General features: G+C 48.0%; 1 protein-coding gene across 1 annotated transcript in view; it reads right to left on the bottom strand.

The window, feature by feature from the left end:
* PKDCC (protein kinase domain containing, cytoplasmic) overlaps positions 1–18,352 on the bottom strand; it is a 31,348-nt gene extending 12,996 nt beyond the window's left edge. Inside the window, exons 1-5 of the mRNA XM_088531633.1 lie at positions 17,768–18,352; positions 6,771–6,893; positions 4,575–4,846; positions 1,750–1,829; positions 1,137–1,244 (exon numbers count right to left, since the gene is read on the bottom strand). Of these exons, the coding sequence (XP_088387759.1) occupies positions 1,137–1,244; positions 1,750–1,829; positions 4,575–4,846; positions 6,771–6,893; positions 17,768–18,352 (1,168 nt within the window). The remainder of the gene's footprint in view (positions 1–1,136; positions 1,245–1,749; positions 1,830–4,574; positions 4,847–6,770; positions 6,894–17,767) is intronic.
* Positions 18,353–20,466: the final 2,114 nt, after the last annotated feature.

Below are 20,466 nucleotides of genomic sequence, written 5' to 3' on the forward strand. Positions count from 1 at the left end.
TGAAAATTACAAAGTTAAATGAACACCTGCAGCAATTATCCTGCCAGTTTTACAACAAAATAAATACTGAATTATTTCTGATAAGTGGGTCAAATTCATCCCTGGTGTCATGACCCCTTGAGGATAACAGTGCTACGATAGGAATGAATTTGGCTGCTGTGTTTCTCTCAGAGTAAATGCTCTGCTGCCCTTTTTAAATGCTCTGTGCCAACATTCATCTTCATTTGGAACCCATCTCTCCTCCTTTACAGTGCTTTTGCAGCAAAACCATAATTTTCCCATCAACTTGCAGTCAAGAATGTCAACAGTCTGACATGAATATTGCACATGCCCAGAAAATAATTTGCGCAAGTTTTTTCAATTGTTTGGCTTAACAGACGTTTCCATTTCTGTATAAACGTATTTGAAACGTATCACTTGCAAGGTATCCTTCTTGGAAGGACATGCTTCCCTTTATATTGGAGTTGCTTGGCTAGTATTTACATACCTGTGTAGAGAGGAGATTTTACGAAAAAGATGCTACTGTGCAGCTTCATTTTCAACCCATGCCTTTTTGTTATCCTATTGCTAGCAGAAGCTGGGAGTTACAGTGTCCTTCCCTTGCAAAGCAAAGAAAAACTTTATTCTTCCAATCTACAGATGCTAAAGTCTGAAAGCAGCTCCTGTAAGTCTCCGGAAATTCACAAAGGAATAGGGTATCTTTATGCTCTAATACAGGAAAATATCATTGTTAATATTCCCATCAGCTCCTGGTTGGGAGAGTTCTCGCACTCCCACAGCGGACAAGTGTTTGGATGTGCTGCACCTCTCAGCATGAGTTTACAAAACACATTTCCCACAGGTCTGCTGCTATGGAAGGCAGCGCTCCACGGTCTTTCCCTCTTCTCCAGAGGACCCTGCCCACACCTACAGAAGTCTCACTATCTTATTTGGTGCAAGAAGCTTCAGAAGTTGCCCAGGAAGCAAGAACCATATTGGAAACCATCTCGTACTGGAAATCATTTTATATTTGACCTCACATGTATGGTTTCAAAAACCTTTGAGTCTCCATCTTTTCTGAATATTTTCCCTTTTGAACCTCAAACAAAAGACAAAGCAGAATCTCTGATTTTAAATTCTGAAAAAGAATACTTTACCAGTTTTTGGTATTCGGGTAGTGTTCTGTAAGTACTCTCCACTCTTATACAAATTCAAAACTCTTTCCAGCTGAGCTGCTGTTTCATCTATTCCCCAGTGAAGTTCTCCTTTAAAAGCACAGAGGAAAAAAAGATTTAGATGAGCAGCAACCTTTGCAGAAGTAAAGAGAGGTTGCATTCAGACCAGGTCATAAGCATCAGAAGTTGGTGGTGCCCTACTTTATGATGGTACCATGATGTGGATAAATAGTCCATTAGGTAATACCAAGTGGCTACCCAGTTGGTTTCCACAGGAATTAACTTTATTTGGATTGTTGCTTGTGAGACTGCTACTGAAGCACATATGAAGACACAACACACTCTTATACTGAAGTATTTTGCAAGGAGTATGCAGGTCCAAAACGTAGTTAAAACCTCCAAATATGATTTCACTGATATTCAGGGCTGTTCTTGCCTTCTCTGTCTGGGGGAATTTTATCCTGTGTAAAAAGGCAACCTGGTTCAATCACAATGAACATAAAAGCAGCATCCCAAGCATATCCCAAGCCATATAACCATATCCCAAGCATGACAAAAAAAAGGTAACTGGCATTACTCCATTGAGTGGGTTTACCTGTTGCATTGACTATCTTATCCAATAACGGTCTCAGTGAGGCTGGAGCACTGTGTGGCAGAAGATATGTAAAAAAGAACCTGTAATGGAAAAATAACCCATATTGAAAAGAAAAAGTTTACAAGTTTACACATGTCTGGTAACTACTGAACAAAATAAGGAATAAAATTCCAATTGCTTATAAGCCGCCAACCTATTCAGGACATATAATCATAATCTATAGTCAAATAAATATATAACTGATACTACTCACACAGTTGTCTGGCATATACCTAGACCACGCTGTTACACACAAGGCCGCCTTGTAACTAAGTGTAAATGTTCCATTAATACAGAAATTTGCTATGAAGCCCCATGGATTGCGACTATTTGCAGAGCAAACTAGCAGAACACCATCAATCTCAGAAGTCCTGGGGTGGCTTTCAAACCCTGGAAGAGCGTAACTCAGGTTTCTGTTCATTTTATTTGAGTATTATTTTCTTTTCTACGATTTTCTTGGGCATTAAAACAAATGGTCAGGAAAGAACCTTCTTCCACTGCTGTAAAGCCACTGCAATTCAGGATGCCTGCTCTGTTCTCACCACAGATCTACACCCCAGTGTGTTCACGTGGATAGTCCTGTTGGATGCAGGTCCTCTACCGAACACAGCAATAATGTGACTTTGTTCTGCTCTGAGCACATATAAAAGTACTAGAGCAGTTCTAGGACACCCATATCAAAGGTCTATGAGTTTATAACAGCAGTAGTTTGACTAACTGATTCTTTTGACTGGTCCTAAACTATCCATACTCAATCACTGTTGATAAAATAGTGTGAAAACATAAATATCGATATCTTTACATACACCTCTCAAGACTCAGAGAAGGAGGGATGTAAAAAAATATCTTACACACACACACACATATATATGGTATACTTAATTTCACATGGTTCCTCTGCATTTCTATTGCTCTGCCAACATTACTAACTACTACAAACTGAGTGTCATAGCAACATAAGATAGAGATGGACAGTTCAGGATCTGATCACATAAACAGAAGTATCAGACATAAATATTAGGTAATGAGCAGAACAGTAACATAATTGGGAAATTGCCCTGCTTTCTATCTAACCTGCAAAGCAAAGTAAATGTTTTTTTTCACATACAGAGACCACATTGTCAAACAGAAACCTACAGTGACTCATACTTAAGAGAGAGAATAACAGATGTCTTACATAAGCACAAATTAAAAAAATTGAGTTACTGATAGCAAGAGTTGCTCATTGAGCTGACATAGTCCACTTACACAATGAATATTTCCCTGAGATTTTAGCTTACATTATGGAAGAGTAAAATTTATCTGTTGCAAAAAGAAATATTTATGATTTTCACAAGCATGATTTTCCACAGGCAGGTTCTCAGCGATGAGCATGAAACAGCCACTATAAATATACGCAGAAGTTTAAAGAGCAGTGTAACATTTGCAATGAATAATTTCCTGGGTAAATTCTACCTCATTTTGAGGCCTAGCGAATATCGACCAGCAGAGCCCAGCTGATCAGGACTGGCTCTTTGCAAACATTCAGTAGCTGCCATTTGCTTCTCTAAACACCGGCTAGATGCAAGCCATGGAGCTTATTGGTTTTCCTCGGCTATATAAATACACAACTTGCTCTAAAGCAAACAGCCACATGTGCAGCGCTGAGCCACACGGACCCTGGCGCCTGGAAAACTCAATTATAGGAACATTTGTTATTCATAGATTCTGAGGCCAGTGGCATCGCTTGTGATCCGCATCACACGGGTTGTCAGATTCCCCTCAGTTTGCTCCTACGAGGGTTTTCTCATTTCTTTTCCTCGAAGAACTATCTGATCTTAATTTAAGAACCGACAGTGATGGGAAATTCATCTCAGCCACTCGTTAACGGTTCAAAGTATTAATTATCCTTACTTTTAAAAGGCTAATTGTTTTAAGAACGTTCTTCCAAATACTTGGAGGAAAACCCTCAGAGATGTGTTTGTGATAGAAGGCAACTATTTGAGAATTAAGATGTGCCAGTTCTTACATAGAAGTTTTTTTTTTCCCCTAATGCTTTCTCTCTTTTAATTATTTACCCCATAAAGCAGCAAACTGGATAGTGAACCATCTTTTCAAGGCCAGGGCCTTCTATATTTTTACATGACAAGGGATTTAGGCAGCCGTTGGCTAGAGTGCTGCTTTTGACTTCTAGCCATCAGCACCAGTAACCCCCAGCTGCTCGGGGAGGCGGCAGCAGCACCGGGTACCTCCAACCACACGGCCCCGGAGCGCGTGGAAACATGAAATTCGGCAGCCTGGGCAAAAGCCTTCCCGGAGCAGCACGCGGATGTTGCTGCTAGCACTGCCTGGGATGGCTGCTTTGAGAGCCTCCACCATCAGAGCAGAGAGAAAAAAAAGAAAGGGCGAAAACCCGTACGAATCTGCATCACAGAAGAGTTGCAAGAACTGTCTCATTGCAGAGTTGATGGGCCCCCATCTTCACGGGGCCTCAGTTTTACTCACATAAAAAGTGTTGACTTGTTTATATGACCTGTCGTATAAAAAACGTTGACTTGTATGGCTGACCAATGCAAAACTAGACTAACTTGGTGAATTGTTAAAAAGCCAGTGACTCGATGACTCTAAGTATGCAAAATATTACATTAAAGTACTTGCACATCTGAAACAATTATTCCTGGCTTAACTTACTCCTGGATAAGATCTGAGCTAGTATGTGTTCACTGGTCTAAACACCAATAAATGATGCTGCAGACTTCTTGCTTGTTTTCAATTCTCTTTTACATTATAGAAAACCCCTCGTGTACCTGTAGGCATTGTAGAGATTCCTCTTTTCATTCATGTTTTGACATCGTCCCTCCACAGAACAAGGAAGAGTGAAATTTCTTGCTGGGAATTCCATAAAACAGTCACTGTTACTGGTACAAGGACTTTCCTCAATACTGGCATCGTCCAGATCTGTCACTTTCAATTCCCCATCTACAATCACAAACTGTCGAGGACGAAAGTCCAGTAACGTCACAGAGCCAAGAGGAGAGTGAGCCAAATAATGTAAGAGCCGAACTAAGCTGAGACATATCTGAAAAATAAAAACATGAGTTCCTGTGTTATTTTCTTAGCACAGAGCACATGAATTAAACCATTTTAATTGCAGATATGTTCATAACTGTGCCTAAATATAAGCATTACAACTTATGTCCAAAACTGAAAGTTGCTTCCAAAGTATTTTTTTCAGAGGATTAACACAGTTGATGCTAATAACCCTTAGAGACTTGAAACCAAAATAAGCTTCATTTTACTAGTGTTTTCCCACACTATTCTTGAAGCATGGCCCATTGTTGCTATTCTTACTTTTAATAGAAATAAAAGCATCTACTTTTAATAACACATTACATACAGGCCTTGATCATGCAGTCTAGGATTCTGGTTTTTTACAAGCCCAAGATCTGAGATTTTTGGCTTCAACACTCTGTGCCTATAACTGGAGCAGAAGATGCCTGTCTGTATTGTCTCTTCACTGATGACTCCTTTTCAGTGTTTTTATACTTATTTTCTACTGGTTTCTCTTATATTTGTCTTGTTTCCAGGGGAGAATAAAGCAAATATACCGACAGTGTAGTTCAGTAGCTCCTCTGACCCAGAAGGCAGACACTGGGCACATCCAAAGTTGTTCCTCCAGACTGTGTATTTCTGAGGCACTAGCTCTGACACTTCTGTTTTCATTTCCTTGCCTGACAGACTAGAACATTTTTCTTCTACTTCAATGACACCAAGAATTTGGTGTCATTCACACAGGCACATATGCCCACGAGCAGGGACACGAGGTGGCAGGTTTGCTGGCTCTCCTCCGTCTAGAAGCACACACAAGTCTTTCTTGTGCTGTCCTAGGGTACAGCACACTGCATATAAAAGGAAGCAGATAGTGTTGCTGGGGAAATGGAAGCAGGTCAAAATGAAGCATCCAAAAAAATTGCTTTTCCTATGGGCAAGTACATCACTGAACTGCCCCAGAACAGGATCCCACACGCACAAAGCTCTAACGCTTCCCTAGTCAAAACTAAGCTGCAGCACACCCGCTGCAGGTGGCCATCAAGGGCCAACAAAACCTCAAATATTGCTTGAATAAAAATACCTGTTATGTGAAGTTATTGCCTTCCCTCAAAGGCTAACTGAATCCTACTCCTGCGCTGGCAACCCCTGTGGCCTGCTGCCTCCACAGGGCACGCCGCGCGCCGCGGACGCGACGGGAGGTGGATTGAGAAGCGGTGACAACTGTCTCAATTTCCCCCAAGGAAAGCGGAGCAGAGCTCAGCACAGGCAACGTGCCTGCTCCACCTGTGCTGGGAAAACCAGCCGGGACGGGGACATTCCTGGGCACGGCAGCCTTATCCCACGCGGTGCCGGCAGCGCGATTCCAGGCTGGGGCCTGACCTGGAACGGGCAGCGCTGTCCCAGGCAGCTCCCAGACACAGCGCAGGAGGCAGCAGGGCCACGGGAGCCTTTCCAAGAGGCACTTGGCACCGTGCACCCCGCGAACTACGTTTTGGCTACGTTTATTTTGCCCTTCCCTAGAGAAGGGGAAGAGGAAGCCATAGAAAACAATGATAAAAATCAACCCACAACCGTGATTAGGAGATAAACAGTAAAAGGATGTTACATTTAAGATCCAATTGTGCAGCACGCTGCTCTGTGCCAACAGTTCTAGTGGCCTGGCTTTTTAACAAGTGTGAAATGTTTGGAGATATAATGCAAAAAAAAAAGAAAAAAGCATCTAACCAGCTGTGATTTAGATAATGTCAGCAGACAAAATAATCCACCTTACACACTGCAGAAAGGGAGTGTTAAAATGTGTTTCTGAACCAAGATGTAATCAAAAGCAAAACAAATGTTTCATATATGTGAATCATACAGCATGGTACAAAACCTCTTTCACGCAGGGTTTTGTTTTGTATTTTTGTACCAACAGCTTGCCTAAAAGTCCCTTTCAAAATGCTGTTACTTACTCGAAATCTGTCTTCCCACGAAGTCTGCAGGAGCTGAATCATCTCCAAGGGCGAGCCCAGCTCAGTGATGGTCGTCAGTGTGTCTGGGATGTCATTACTGTCCTGGTAGCAATAGCCATAGAGCTGGAAAAAATCAGAGAGGAAATTATCAGTGTTATATATCTTGGCATGCTTTTATTTTTCTCCATGCATGAGGTGCAAAGCAATCGTTTCTTACAAGGCTCTGAACTCCGCATGTTTTAAGCCCTCCAAGTCCACCCCAGAAAGCTTTTGCATCCTCACATGTGAGGAAGGCTCCCTTGAAACTCCTGAAGGAAGCTCTTAAAGTAGTTGGCACAGTCCCTGGGGCCATCATACGAGGCTACTTAAGTGGTTTCTGCGTCCCCCCGCCACACACACACAGGACTTTATACTATCAGATGTGCAAAAAAACAAGGTAATATCTAAATAAACTCGTGTAAGAGGAAACCTCTGTAAGAGGAAAATTTTAGCCTATGCGATATCTGGCTAAATAAGAATGATTTTCTGCCTAGAAGACAGTGCAAAATATCTTTTAATGACACTTCCTACTGCTTGTGCACTGGCTGGCAATGTGCGTTTAAACAACAGAATGGCTTGAATAAACTGAAATGCCAAAGCTTATCCTTTCCCATCCAAAAACTGTCTTTCACTGCAACTGACGGACAATGCAGTATCATTAGAGAAGGGCAAATAGTGCAAAACAGTATCTGAAAATAGTTTCTGCAACTCAGAAGAATTTACGTGGCAACTTGAGCCATACTCCAGCTCCTTCTTGCATTTGCTTTCCAAGGACATTCAAATTATTTTTTCCTTGCACAAATCCTTGCACAAGCAGAATATTTAAAAGTTATGAAGAAGATGTCGGGCTTTATATGGAGTAAGACGATGCCTGACCCAGCTAAGGGGACAGCCAAACTCCTTGCCAAGCCCTGGCAGAAGGGCAGCTAAATGAGCCTGATAAGGATCTGACTGCAGCTTTCCAGCCAGAACAGCATGCACAAGAAATAACACTGCATGTAATCTCTGCCCCGAGTCGAATAAGCCATACAGTTAAAGGGCTTGTGTGAAAAAGTAATTTAAAAAAATGCTCCAGTTCCATTCATCTACCGCCTTTCTCTGAAAAATTAGACCTTTTTGTTTCCGAAAGCTCAGGGAGCTGACACGGGCCCCCATGGGGACTCGGACGCAGCCCTGCAGTGGAGCAGGGCAGGGAGCCCCAATTCCCAGGAACACGGGGACCCGGCCAGCGCCCGCAGCACCGCACACAACCCCTGCAAATAGACCTGGAAGCAAGTGGAGCCTCAGGACGCCGACCCCGGCGCGCAGGGAGGCGAGGAGAGCTCTGCAGCCAGCACATGTGCAATCTGCTACGAACTGCGCTGCCAGCTCCAGCCACGGGTGTCTGCATTTAAATGGCATGAAAGGGTTCCAGAAATGCAAGTGAAGTAAACAATTATTCTTCTTGGTGTAAGAACGGCGCTGTATTTCCAAACAGCTGCTAAAACACAGACATTAAACTAAACAAAAAAGCGCTAGAAGTTTTCATTTTAAAACATGTCACAAAGATTTTGGCACTGATGTACAATAAAGAATTTGAGATAGTTGCATATGGGCATCTGAAAGAGGAAAGTGTGCCTTTTTTATTTACTGCCACAACCATGACAACAATTTCAAGAGCAACCATTTATTAATCTAGAGTTATTTGGATTGGTCCCAGGGTTTGTTCCTTATCATCCAAGATAACATTTTTGTGCAGCTTACTTAAGAACAGTTAAAACTGTGCTGCAAGCTGTCAGTTCTGCAGTTATCCATTGGTAAAAAGGCCATAATGGACACTAACAAAGAACATAAGCTAGAAAATCAGGGTATCACAACTAGTGTTAATTCACAGTAACATGGAATGCAAAAAAAAGGTATCAACCTTCATTAGTTTTCACAAATGTTGGGAATGCCTATTTCAGGAATAGAAATAAGGAAGACAAATGTCAGTCAGATTTGATTATAAAAACATGATTCATATACATCCACACCCACAAAATATGGCAAAAGTAGTCTCATTACCTATGGCTATCAACACTGCAATTCCTTTCTACTGATGTGTATTTGTATGTGTTCATCTCTGAACGAATCAACATAGTTATAACAGTGATTTAGATTTGGTCTCAGGGAGATAGCACTTTGCTTATAATTTTTTCATTTTAGTATTCAATTATACAATTATATGGCAAAACTCTTCATTGCCTGTGTAGTCATGTATTTCATGTATGTTTTATTATATAAGGGCCTACTTAGTTACTTCTGTCACTGTAGCAGCTTAAAGCTGATCCAGTTTTGACCACATGAAATTGTTCTTTATTCTCATAAGATTTTTTGCAAAAAAAGTATTGCTGAATTTAATTAATCTTACAAACTAAAGACACAGTACTGAGAAAGTTAGTGTAAGTCTGACTCAGAAAAAGTATATATAATCTGAATTCTTTATTGCTTTTACTTAATTGAAATCTCTCTCTCCAGATGTAGTGTTATTACATAATTATATAGAGTTACAGAAGCACAGAGGTCTGAGATATAAAGGATTTATTGGGCTGCATTTATACTTCTGTAAATGAAGTCCTCAGACCAAATGCAAAAAAGTGCACATGTAATTACATGGCCATACTTGTATGTACAATTATCATGATTACAAACTGGGCATGTCCCAACAGCCAATTAAGCATCTAAAATGGTTCCCATTCTGATGAACCACCATCAGAATACAGATGTTAGAAAATCTGAAATATATATAGATCCAAAATATTCCAGCATGGTAATTCTTACACCCTTCATTTAAGAAGCTGACTTATTAGATAGATACCCTTTTATTTAAAGGAGAAATAAAGATCTATTTTTAAGGTCTGAAATAAGAAAGATGGTTTGTATGCCCAGACAGTGAAAAAACAGATATCTGGACACATGCAGGGAAAATGAGTATAGCTGGAAGCCAAAGATGATACAAAACATCTCCACTACCTGAAATTCTCCTAGGATGGACATCATTTTCAGTATCAGAGTTACATGTGAGATGTATTCAAGAGTGATGGTTTTCATACGCTTTTTCAATATGGTTCCAATTAATCGAATGGAAAGAAACACAATCCCACATCTTTTTTGATATTGCATTCAAATACAAATATATTGCCACCGAGATTTTTTTTTTTTTTTTTGCATCAAATCTAATAGCAAACAGTCACAATATTGGGCTGCTTCCCCTTCTGTTTGGGGAAGACACCAGCCAGAGGGGAGATGTTGAACTGTTCTCACATTGTGCGCCGTAATCCATTTAAAGGCTCCCTGTTTACCGAGCTCTTCGGCAACTGTTTGGATTTGCTCTGCCGCACGGGCCCCTTCCTCCTTATCCTTTATTCCTCTGAAAACTCCCCCTGGCTCCAGTGGTTTTCGGCGCACTGGGCGTACGGGGTCAGCCCCGAAAAAGTGGGATTGCTTTGTGGGAAGCGCTGTCGGCACAGCCCGCCGGCTCCCATCCCTTTACAATTCCCTTTTACTACAAATTATCGGGACAGAGGTGCCCCTTTCAGACAAGCTGGGGGGCCAGGGCGGAGGCAGAGGTCAGGCTCCGCACAAAAGCCCACAAGCTTACTGAATAAAAACACAAAATGAAGGAGCTTATTAAGCTGTCATCAGCGGGGTAAGTATATGCAAACAACAGACCCTCCCGCATCAGCCCGGGCACCCTCGGCGGATTTTGAGAAAAATAAACGTCAAGGCAGAGCCTGAGCCCACGTGCTGCATTGCATTTGCAGGAGCTGCTCAGGCGGGAAGGACACGGTGGACAAGATTTTCTCCACAATCACAGATCTAGAAAATTCTGCTTTTTTTTCCTCCCTTCTTCAATGAAGATGAGGTTCTCCTGCTGCCGGGAACAAGAGCCTCACGGACACTACTCCCAGCAGTAACGCGAGTGACCACTCAACTGTGCTACACACACGTGAGCTCCAGAGAGCTAATTCCCTTCCCCTGCAAGCTGGAGCTGCCCAGACTTACTGCAGCAAGGCACTGACTTCACTCCTCAACAGAAAAGTCACACTCGCAGGGCAAGCAACAGTACTGCACACTCACTGCAAGCTTTATTTTCAAAAATGTATGGACACAAGGTTACCGAATCAAAACTGGTTATGGCAAAATTATAGCTCCTACTGACCTGGGGCCCCTGAGAAATAAAAAGCTCCCCCTGACATTGGTAGCCATTTAATGGACCGTTTCTGCGAGCTGCTGCATGCCAAAACCAGAAGAGCCTATTTTAGAAGGTTTGATCAATATTCACAGATGCCCAGTTGAACATAAACCTTTACATGCCACCCACGTGTGGCTTCACCCTCCCTTCCTGGAGGGCTGCCCAGTCCCTGCAGGAACAAGCCACACAAGCACACTGCCCAGTGCTGCCATCATTCACCATATCGGAGCGGAGACATCTGTGCCACCCGGACGTGTAGCACGTCTCCGGGTTTGAGCACCTCCTCGCGTTGCCGAGGGCATCTGTGTACGTGTTTATCTTTGGCACTGCTGCTCAGCCCCAAAGCATCTGCAAAGCCACCGTGTGCCTTTCCCTGGAGGAAGGGCAAGTTCCTTGGATGGCCTGAAGCCAACCTTCCCACTGCAGAGTGCCTAGGGATGGTGCCCAAGAAGGGAACTGATCTCACGCCATCACGTCCTGCCAAGAGCTGCGCTTCTTTGGGAAAGCTCAGGATACAGCGAGGGCTAAGGCAGGGACTGCAGCTGCGTGCAAAAAGCTGTGAGGAACAATTTCTTCTGCTGACTAATACATAAACAAGGCAGGTAATTTAAATATTAATCTCTAAATTCACATCTCTGCCCAGGCTTTTGTTTATAAATGTATTAATAGCACTACATTTTACAAGAGTTTAAAGGAACCAGAATGTCATACCTGGTACTGTTACTAAATATGGAATTCGAGTATGTTAAGATAAAAACTGGAATGTGTTAATTAGAAAGACACACATACATATCTATATATATCTAACTGTATCTATGTTTATATTCACAGATGTCCATAGATATCTATATATTTTATATGTATGTGTATATATCTACACATACTTGCTGGTCTAACACACATTATGTTGGCTATAATCTTATGATTTAGTAATGTTATCTGCCTTTCACCCTCCCTGTTTTCCTTATACTCTGAAGTGGAAAATTCTTCTGCTAAAAACATTTACAGCACTTTGCATTTGCATTGCACTGCACAAGCTCAAGGCCCAACCTTGCAAATATTTAGCCACGCAGGCAGCCTGCTCTCGTAAAGCACTCAGCAAAGGCAAGGAGATCACTCCTAGACCCATGGTTTGGGTAAAAAAACCTTGTAAATGAGCACAACAACATCCACCCTGCCCTCCATCCACAGCGAGGGCACTTGGCTCCGCCGCATGAAACCTTTAACCCTTAATTATGATGTTGTCTTGCTTGACCAACTCTCAATAATATCCATGCACTTTATGTTCTGAAAGGGTAAACTTGCTGGAGTATTCAGACATGCCTGTATATCATTTCTTTGTTAGGTATCTGAGCGATAGACACTGTATTTTATCGTGGAAAGCATAAAAAATGAACTTGGAGTCTAGCTACAGCTGCATGGTCCAAGAAAAAGCAGCTGCTTCCAAAATATATTGTCTCAAATTTGGCCTGAAACAATAAAGAACATTCATGTTTGGTGCCCACTACCTAAATTGAATGATTCAGTTGAGCCTGATGAAAAACAACAACTCCTTTAAAATTAGTCTAGAATCAATATTAGCATTAGCATACCGCCTGTGAGAACTAGTACTTGGCAAGGCTTGCACAGGCAACACAGAAAACAGAAACTGCAAGGGGAATTGGATGCCACACAGCACCTCTCCAAGCAGTTGGGTGACTATGGCACTTTAAAAACCAAGGCTAAAAAAATATAATAAATAATAAAGCAGATGCAGCCTCCTGCAATTCCCAGGATGTCACCTGGGTCAAAGCAGCTTCCTGGGCAGGGCCTCGTGGAGCAGCGGCCTCCCTGGACGGCTGTGCACGAGCACGGCTGGGCTGTCACGGAGGGGAGCCCAGAGAGGTTGCAAGTCATCAGCTCCCACAAGAGAGGCAGAAATTCAAACCAGAGTCTTGTGGAGTGATTTACATGGCACATAAACCAGAGAAGCGATCGCAGAAATCATTCAGCAAATGATGGGGATTAGTTTTATGAACACTGTTTTCCAAAGCGGGTAAGGAAGACGTAGCCCTTTTAACTAATTTGATGGCGTGTTCTTGCCTTATGGAAAACTCCTCCTGCCAACAGCTCTGCAAGCTCAACACTCTCTGCTGTCCTGTGCAATTCAAAAAGGGGGAAAAAGAAAAAGCTGTTTGGCGACTTCAAGACATGCAGCGTGTCTTCCAGTGACATGAAGGGTTAGAGCCAGTTTGCAATTGGATCAGCTCAGTGCTTCCAGCAGCTCCGGAGCTCTTGTTAACAGATCCTTTCCTCACTCCCAAAAGCGCAGGGTAACATCTGGGCCTTGGGGGAAGCTCTCGCAATAAAGCGGCACTTTGTGCGATTCCTCTCTCCTCGCCAAACCGCATCTGTCTGCTCCCCGTGCCCTTCCCCACCCCAGCCCGGCTCCTGGGGCGGTGGGGACAGGCGGCAGCAGAGCGAGGCGGCAGTAGGTGGCACTGCCTGCTTTCCTCTGCCACCCACACACACGCGCGCGCCCGGGGCCCTCACCCCACCAGCACATCCAGGAGCTGCCCCCAGGCCACTGAGGAACCTCCTCTTCCTGGAGGTAATGCCAAGGATGGACTGGGGTAGCAGAGCGAAAAGTCACAGCTCTACTGGATCCCATCCAGGCAGTGGACAGGACTGCATCCACCACGGGAAGGTGGTGGAGTGAGAGGTGGGAGCTCCTCTGGCCACCCCACCAGGACCCAGAAGGTCCTGAGGTAGCCTTGTTCATCAGGACCTGACCCAAGCACAGTCAAACCAAGCTATTTAAAATATCACCTGCTAGGATATTCTTTGTCCAACAGCATTCTCACACTCAAAACCATCCCCTACCAACAACCTTGCATCCTACATTGCATAGGGCCGCTCTTCTCAGGCTGGTGGTTCCCAACGTTTTAATGGTCAAATACGAGGCCTGAGGCTGCCGCTCAGCACCCACTGCCACAGCTACCACAGAGGGGACGCGATTGCTCAGCTCCCACCCCAGAGCCATTCCCACCCACAGCCACCACCGGGAAGAGCGGCCCAAGGGACCCTTCCCACCAGCAGATGGGCTCACCTCTCCCAGTGTGCCCTGAAAACGGCAATGGGTCACGGAGAGGAGGACGGGGATGCACCAGACCTCACAGAACCCACACGCTTCCATGCCAATGCCTCTGCACTGGAATTTAACAGCAAACTGGTTCTCTTAATCCTTGGAAAGGCGTCGTCTACTTCCACATGGAACAAGTAAGCTGCATCCAAAGCTTCACTATTTTAATTCTCACGTTAAAAATAAAACTGTGCCCTTTCCAGCTGGCTATGCCTATGCATAGGGAAACCATCATGGTAAAATGCCTGTTAATTGGGTTCATTATCAAATGTAAAAAGAAAATCACACTTAAAAACACGTTAGCTGGTTGTAATAATCATCAGCAAAATCAACCAGCACATCTTAAGCCCCACTGAACTTGTCAACAGCAAGTGACTTATTATTTTAATTGTATTTTAGTCAATGAATTTTCCAAGTGATAGTCACACTGTAATCATGACCATTTCAAATAAATCAGTAATAAATCCACTAGTGCTAACTGAATCAATTCATATAAAAACTGCTTTGACATCGTAAATTAGATGGTGACTTTCAGTGCTGATGCGATTTCAGTATTTCATCAGCTTGCTTTAACTCCAAAAGCTAAATAAGCCAAACGAAATGGCCTTGCCTGCAGACTCCCAGTTGTGCTACCAGCTGGCGTCTTCAGGAAGAGCCAGCGCTTTGGGTTGAGCTTTTGTGCGGGTTTCCAAGGGAGTGGTTCTCTCCTCAGTGAATCACGGAGCTGATGCTGGACATGCCCTGCCACAGAAATGAGCCCACATTTTGCCAGGTGCCTACCAGTCTCAAGCCTGCCCTGCCTTCCCGTCAGCTCCAGCAATGCCAAGCAAGGGAGGCTCCCTCCTGGGAAGAGCTTGTGCCCAGGAACAGCAGCTCCTTTAGCGCTGACGCATTAGCAGGGCCAACACTGCATTACTGCAACATTACTGCAACTCCAGTATCGCCAGTGTGTCCTTACAACCACGCTCATTGTTTGAGATTAACTGCAAGTGGGTTGATTCCTCCTCAAATACGGCAGGGAGGAATCAAAGCACTCTAAATCATCCTCCCACTAAACGCATGGAAAGGCAGGACTCCAACACGGGAGTATTTGAACCCTGCAAGAGAAGAAAGCACCGCGCAGGGGGAAAAGGAAGAGATCAACAGCCGCATTTGATACGGAGCAGCGGCAAAGCAATTAGCAGGCTGCTAAATCCTAGCGCACAATGAATCCGTGACCCAGTTCCTCCTCTTCCCCTGGGCCTTTCATTATAAAATCGACTTTAATGAAGCACCCCCTGTCACCAGAGCAAACGCTCTTACCCCACAGCCTGTACCTGCCCCTCGCACCAGGGAGCTGCAGGCAGTGCCCCGGCTCCCGCACACCAGCGGCCACACGGGCGCCCCTCGCAAGGGGCAAGGCACGTGAGCAACAAACACACACACAGCACCCGCCTTTGCGCCAGCCTCGGCCAAAGCAAAGCCACCTTCTTGCCGGCTTTCCCCGTTTCTTTTGCTAAACTTGATGGGGCACATCTGCTGGAGCTGACACACGGGGCTGCTGGCAGCGGCGGGGGCACGGTGGACGTGTTGCATGGTGTCTGGAGGCGAGGGTGCCCTCGGGAAAGGGCCCGTCCCCTTCTATCATATATCGCACAATAATCGAGTAGTTTAAAAGGATGCCTAAAGAAAAGAGAGGGGGGAAAAGAGAAAAAAAAAAAAAAAAAAAAAAAAGCTGATTTTGACAAGAGACAGGCCAGAAAGGGAACTGCTGAGACAGTAAAGAACAAGTCTGTTATCTTACAAACTACACTTCAGGCTGTCAGCTGCCAGAGATTTACAGGAAAATCCCCTTCCCTCGGACAGGGCCTACACCAAAGGAGAACTTTGCTTCCACCAAGAGCAACCCATAAACATATTCACCCCGAAGAGCCCTGGCCGGGGCAGGCGGGCGCCCACAGCGGTGGCAACAAAGGCGCTCCCACTTCCCATGGGGAATAAAAAATGGAAAATAACAATAAATAAATAACACAACAACAAGATGCTGAGAAAACCTCCCGGCTTTTTATTGCCTGATAGATGGTGTGCAGCGAATGTGGCATCCATGAGCAGCATGAGTCCTATCGCCCTGGCTAACCCGGGGCTGTCGGATGCCAAAGGCAAGGAAGGAGATGTTTGCTCCTGAACCCCTTGCCTTGTGGAGCCTGGTGAGGGCCCTGGCCTGGCTCCCCCGGGGACAAGGGACCATCACTCCTGACATGCAACGTCTAAGGCTGCAGCAGAGAACTCAAGCTCTACACTTCAACTTGCTCACTGCTCCCCGCTTTAAAACACTGTTTTACAGCTCCCGGATGACATTAGAGACCTCTTACTGGCCCACCTGTGTCCTCCGACCGTGACTAGATCAAGGCTGTCAGGTCAATTTTTATAGTCTCTTCTCAAGGTGATGCCTTATCAAAGAGTTAGCACTCGCCCGCGCTGCCATAACCTTGCCCCCTGCTTCCCTAGCATGGAATAGGTTAAACGGGAAGGGCAGTGATTTATGGGGCTCTCTCTGGGCTGCTTCCCTCTGCCTCGGAGGGGAGGCTCCGCTAGCGCCCAGCGGCTGAGGACACACAAAAAAGGAGGCCATGACAAAAATTGCAATGAAATGGAAAATACATTCCTGACTTAAGTGCAGTCTATTTTTAAATGGAGCGGCATGTAAATATGAGGGCTTAATTAACACAAGGGAGGTTTGCACACTGGAACATTTTCCCAGCACTGAGGCTGGGCGCCTTTCTGCTCACGGGCGCGTGGGGAAGCGGCTGCTCATGCCGGAGCTGCACGCTCCCAACCGGGCCCTCCGCACTGGCGTTACCCAAAGGGACATTCACATCCCCACTTGGTTTGCCCACTCCTCAGCCCACCTGACGGGCCAGAACAGAAGAACAAATTCATCTGCCGTTCCTCCAGACGGAGGGAAGGGACGTTGCTCCCGGGGAGCTTTAGCAAGGCACTGTTAGCCCCGAGGCGGCTGCTGTCACCCGTCCACAGATCACACAGGAGCTTGGCTTCTATTTTGTGCAGAGGACAGAGCTACAAATTAATCTTTCCTCAGGAAAAATTAAACTGCACCCTGGCAACACCTGGAAGAAACAGCATGACCACTAGTCACCGAAGTGCAACTTTAAAAACACAGACACCGAGGTCAGTTTTGCCGACTTGCTTCACTTGGCCACTAAACGCGAAAAGCCATTTTGGTAAGAGATCCCCTCGGCACTCCCGGCCGCGGGGCGCCCTCCCTGCTGCCGCCCCAGCCGGTCCCCACAGCGGCCCAGCCTGGTTTCCCCACAAGAGCTCGTCACAGCAGCAGGGGAGCAAGCAAAAGATTTCGGCAGAAACACCTCTCCCCGCAGCCGCCTGGATGCCCTTGCCCTTCCACGATGCTGCTCGACCTGGCAGCACAGGGGGAACACCAGGGAAACAGGCGAGAAGGGACCTTCGTACGAGGCGGACAAGCCGCGGCTACTCGTTCTTGGCACGGCACAGCCCGCCCGGGCACGCGGGGTTACAGCGAGCCGAGGAAGCCGCGGCCGCATCCACGCCGCCGAGGCTGCTGCCACGCGGGGCAGCGGCCGCGCAGCCCGCTCCGCGCCGCGCTACCTGCAGGACGTTGGCGTGCCGCAGCCGCTGCAGCAGCACCATCTCCTTGACGAGCTTGTAGGCGGCCAGGCGGTAGCAGTCGCCGAGCGCGCCGAACTGCCGCACGCAGCCGGCCACGTCGTGCCCGCCGAAGTCGACCGCCTTGAGCGCCACGGCGAGCGAGCCGTTGAGCACGGCGCGGTAGACGGCCTTGGTGTAGCCGGAGCCCAGGTAGCGCACGCCGCTCGCGTCGCGCACGTCGCGGCAGCCGAGCAGCGGCGGCCCCGGCGGCGGCGGCTGCGGCTGCTGCTCGGCCGAGGCGCGCGGCGCCGCCAGGTCCATGAGGCGCCGCTCGCGCGGGCGCAGCGCGCGCCGCCCGCCCGCCGCCTCCTCCTCCTCGGCGCGCGGCCGCCGGTAGCGCAGCACCTCCTCGTAGCGCTCGCGCAGCTGCCGCGCCAGCGCCTCGCCCGCCCGCGCCCGCTCCCGCGGCGTCGGGGCGGCGCGCGGCGGCGGCGGGTGCTCGGCGCCCGGCATGAAGAGCACGCTGAGCGCCGTGCCCAGCAGGAAGGCGAGGCAGCAGCCGGCCGCCACCCTCCGGCGCCGCATCGCTGCGCTGCGCCCAGGCACGGCCGCGCTCCCGGCGGCGGCGGCGGAGCCGGGCTCAGCCCCGCATGACACTTGCCGCTTTTAAGCCCCCGCCGCTCTCATCATTAGCGGCCGCCGAGGCGGCGCCCCCCCCCCCCTCCCGCCCCATCGCTTCTCGCCGCCCGCCCCGACGTCCCCTGATTGACAGCGCGGCCCTGCCCGCGGCCCGCGGAGCAGCAGGGGGCCCTGGGAAACGTAGTCCCCGGCCGCGGCGCCGCCGGCGAGCCCGGCGCGCGGGACTACATCTCCCAGGCGCGGGAGAGCCCCCCGGCGCCGCGAGGGGAGGGCGGCCCCGCCGGGGCGGCCCCGGGCCACGCGCGCCCACGTCTGTGCCCCTACACGCGTGTGCGCCCGCCCACGCGTGCGCGCACCCGCGCGGGGATGCGCAGGGAGGTGCTTGAGGGCGACCCCCTCTTGCATCCCCTCTGCTTTGCCCCCCGGCTTCCCTCCCGCTCCCCCCTCGGCCCGGAGCAACGCCGCAAGTGACGGGCTCGGCATGGGGCAGCCCCGGCGCTGTCGGGGATGTGAATTGCAGCGCGGAGCGCTAATGACACGGCCATCCATCACGGCCGCGTTACGACGCTGTTAGCAACTAATTAACAAACACAATCAGCCGCGGGAGCGGCCACAAAGCAGGGCCATCAGCAAGAGAAAGGCCCTAAAGAGGCAGGAGTGCACCACGGTGGCAGTGGGAGATGGTCCTCCGCGGAGGGAAAGGGGCCTGGGGGGAGCGAGTCCTCGGGGCAATACACATCGGGCGCAGGAAAAAAAAAATAAGGAAAATTGAAAAGAAAAATAAAAAGAAAAAAATGTGCGCGGATGTCGGGCTTGGCAGCTTCTCCCTTGCGCTGGCAGTGAGCACAGACAGCGCTGGCCAGGGACTCAGCGCCCGGCGCGGTGCGCGGAGCTTCGCTTTGCTCTCGGGGAGAGGAGCCGGGGTGAGGACGGCGCATCCCGGGGATGCGGGAGCTGGGGGTGGTCACAACCCCCGCCCTCCAGCAGCCTCCGCTTTCTGTCACTCTTCTCGTTGCGGAGCGGGCGCCGGGCGCGGGCACCGAGCGCGGGCAGACACGGCGCCGCCGCTAAGAGGCAAAATAAGCGGGGGCCTTTAAGGCTTTACTGGCTGTCTGCATCTTCCCCTTTCCCCCGCGCTCCTTCTTTTTCCCCCCCCTTTTTCATTCCTTTCCGCTCTAACCCAGCCGGGCAGAGTTTTGCACCTCGGCCAGGCCAGGGCGCCTTCGCCGCAGTTTTCCCGGAGCGGATCCCGCTGCTCCGCCGTCGCTGGCACCGCCGGGGCGCGCTGCTCCCTGCCAAGGCCGGCCGTGCCCCCATCTCCGCGCCCGCGGAGCACCTGCGGCCCTGCCCCCGCAAAGCCGAATCACCCGGACAGAGCGAGCACTGAAGGGCTGGCGTCTTCTTCTTTCTTTATCTTTTTGCTTCTTTTTCCCCTTTTTTCTCCCCCACCCACCTTCTTTTTTTTTTTTTTTTTTTTTTTTTTTTTTTTTTTTTCCATACACAGCAGGCTGCTCCTTATTTGATCTTCACAGCCCTTATTTCTATCACGATTGCTAAAGCTGAGGGATCAAACGCGGAAAAATTAAAACCATGCTACCACGCTAAATGAGGTTAAGATCGTGGCAATGCATTGAATGCTCCTTGGGGAAATCGCGGTGTTGCTGCAGGAGCCGTGGTCATCCTGGAGGCAAAACTTGTGCTTTGGGAATGACAGGGTTAGGAGGCTGCATCCAGACCGGGACAGCGGTCCCACATGTCCCCAGCCTGGTGGGGCTTCCTGGGGCGTCGTTGTCCCACTGCTCCCACGAGCTTTGCCAAGCTTTGGCGGAGCTTCCTTTTACACCCCAAAGCAGCGTTTTCTGAGGAGCCGCAGTGCTGCTCTCCGAGCACTTAGACTCAAGGGCCAAACACCAAGTGCCAGGTTTTCAAGTGAGGGAGCTTCAAGATCTCTCTTAAAAAATAAATAAAAAGGAAACAAGTCTGTGGGTGCTGGGATCCTGCAAAATTAGTGCCTGGCAAACTGTTGACATTTAGGAGTTAATTTTTTTTTTTTTTTTTGC

The sequence above is a fragment of the Tinamus guttatus genome, unplaced genomic scaffold (assembly GCF_059628265.1).
Source record: "Tinamus guttatus ecotype Peru unplaced genomic scaffold, ASM5962826v1 Tinamus_guttatus_pri_ptg000033l, whole genome shotgun sequence".
Taxonomy (NCBI): Eukaryota; Metazoa; Chordata; class Aves; order Tinamiformes; family Tinamidae; genus Tinamus; species Tinamus guttatus.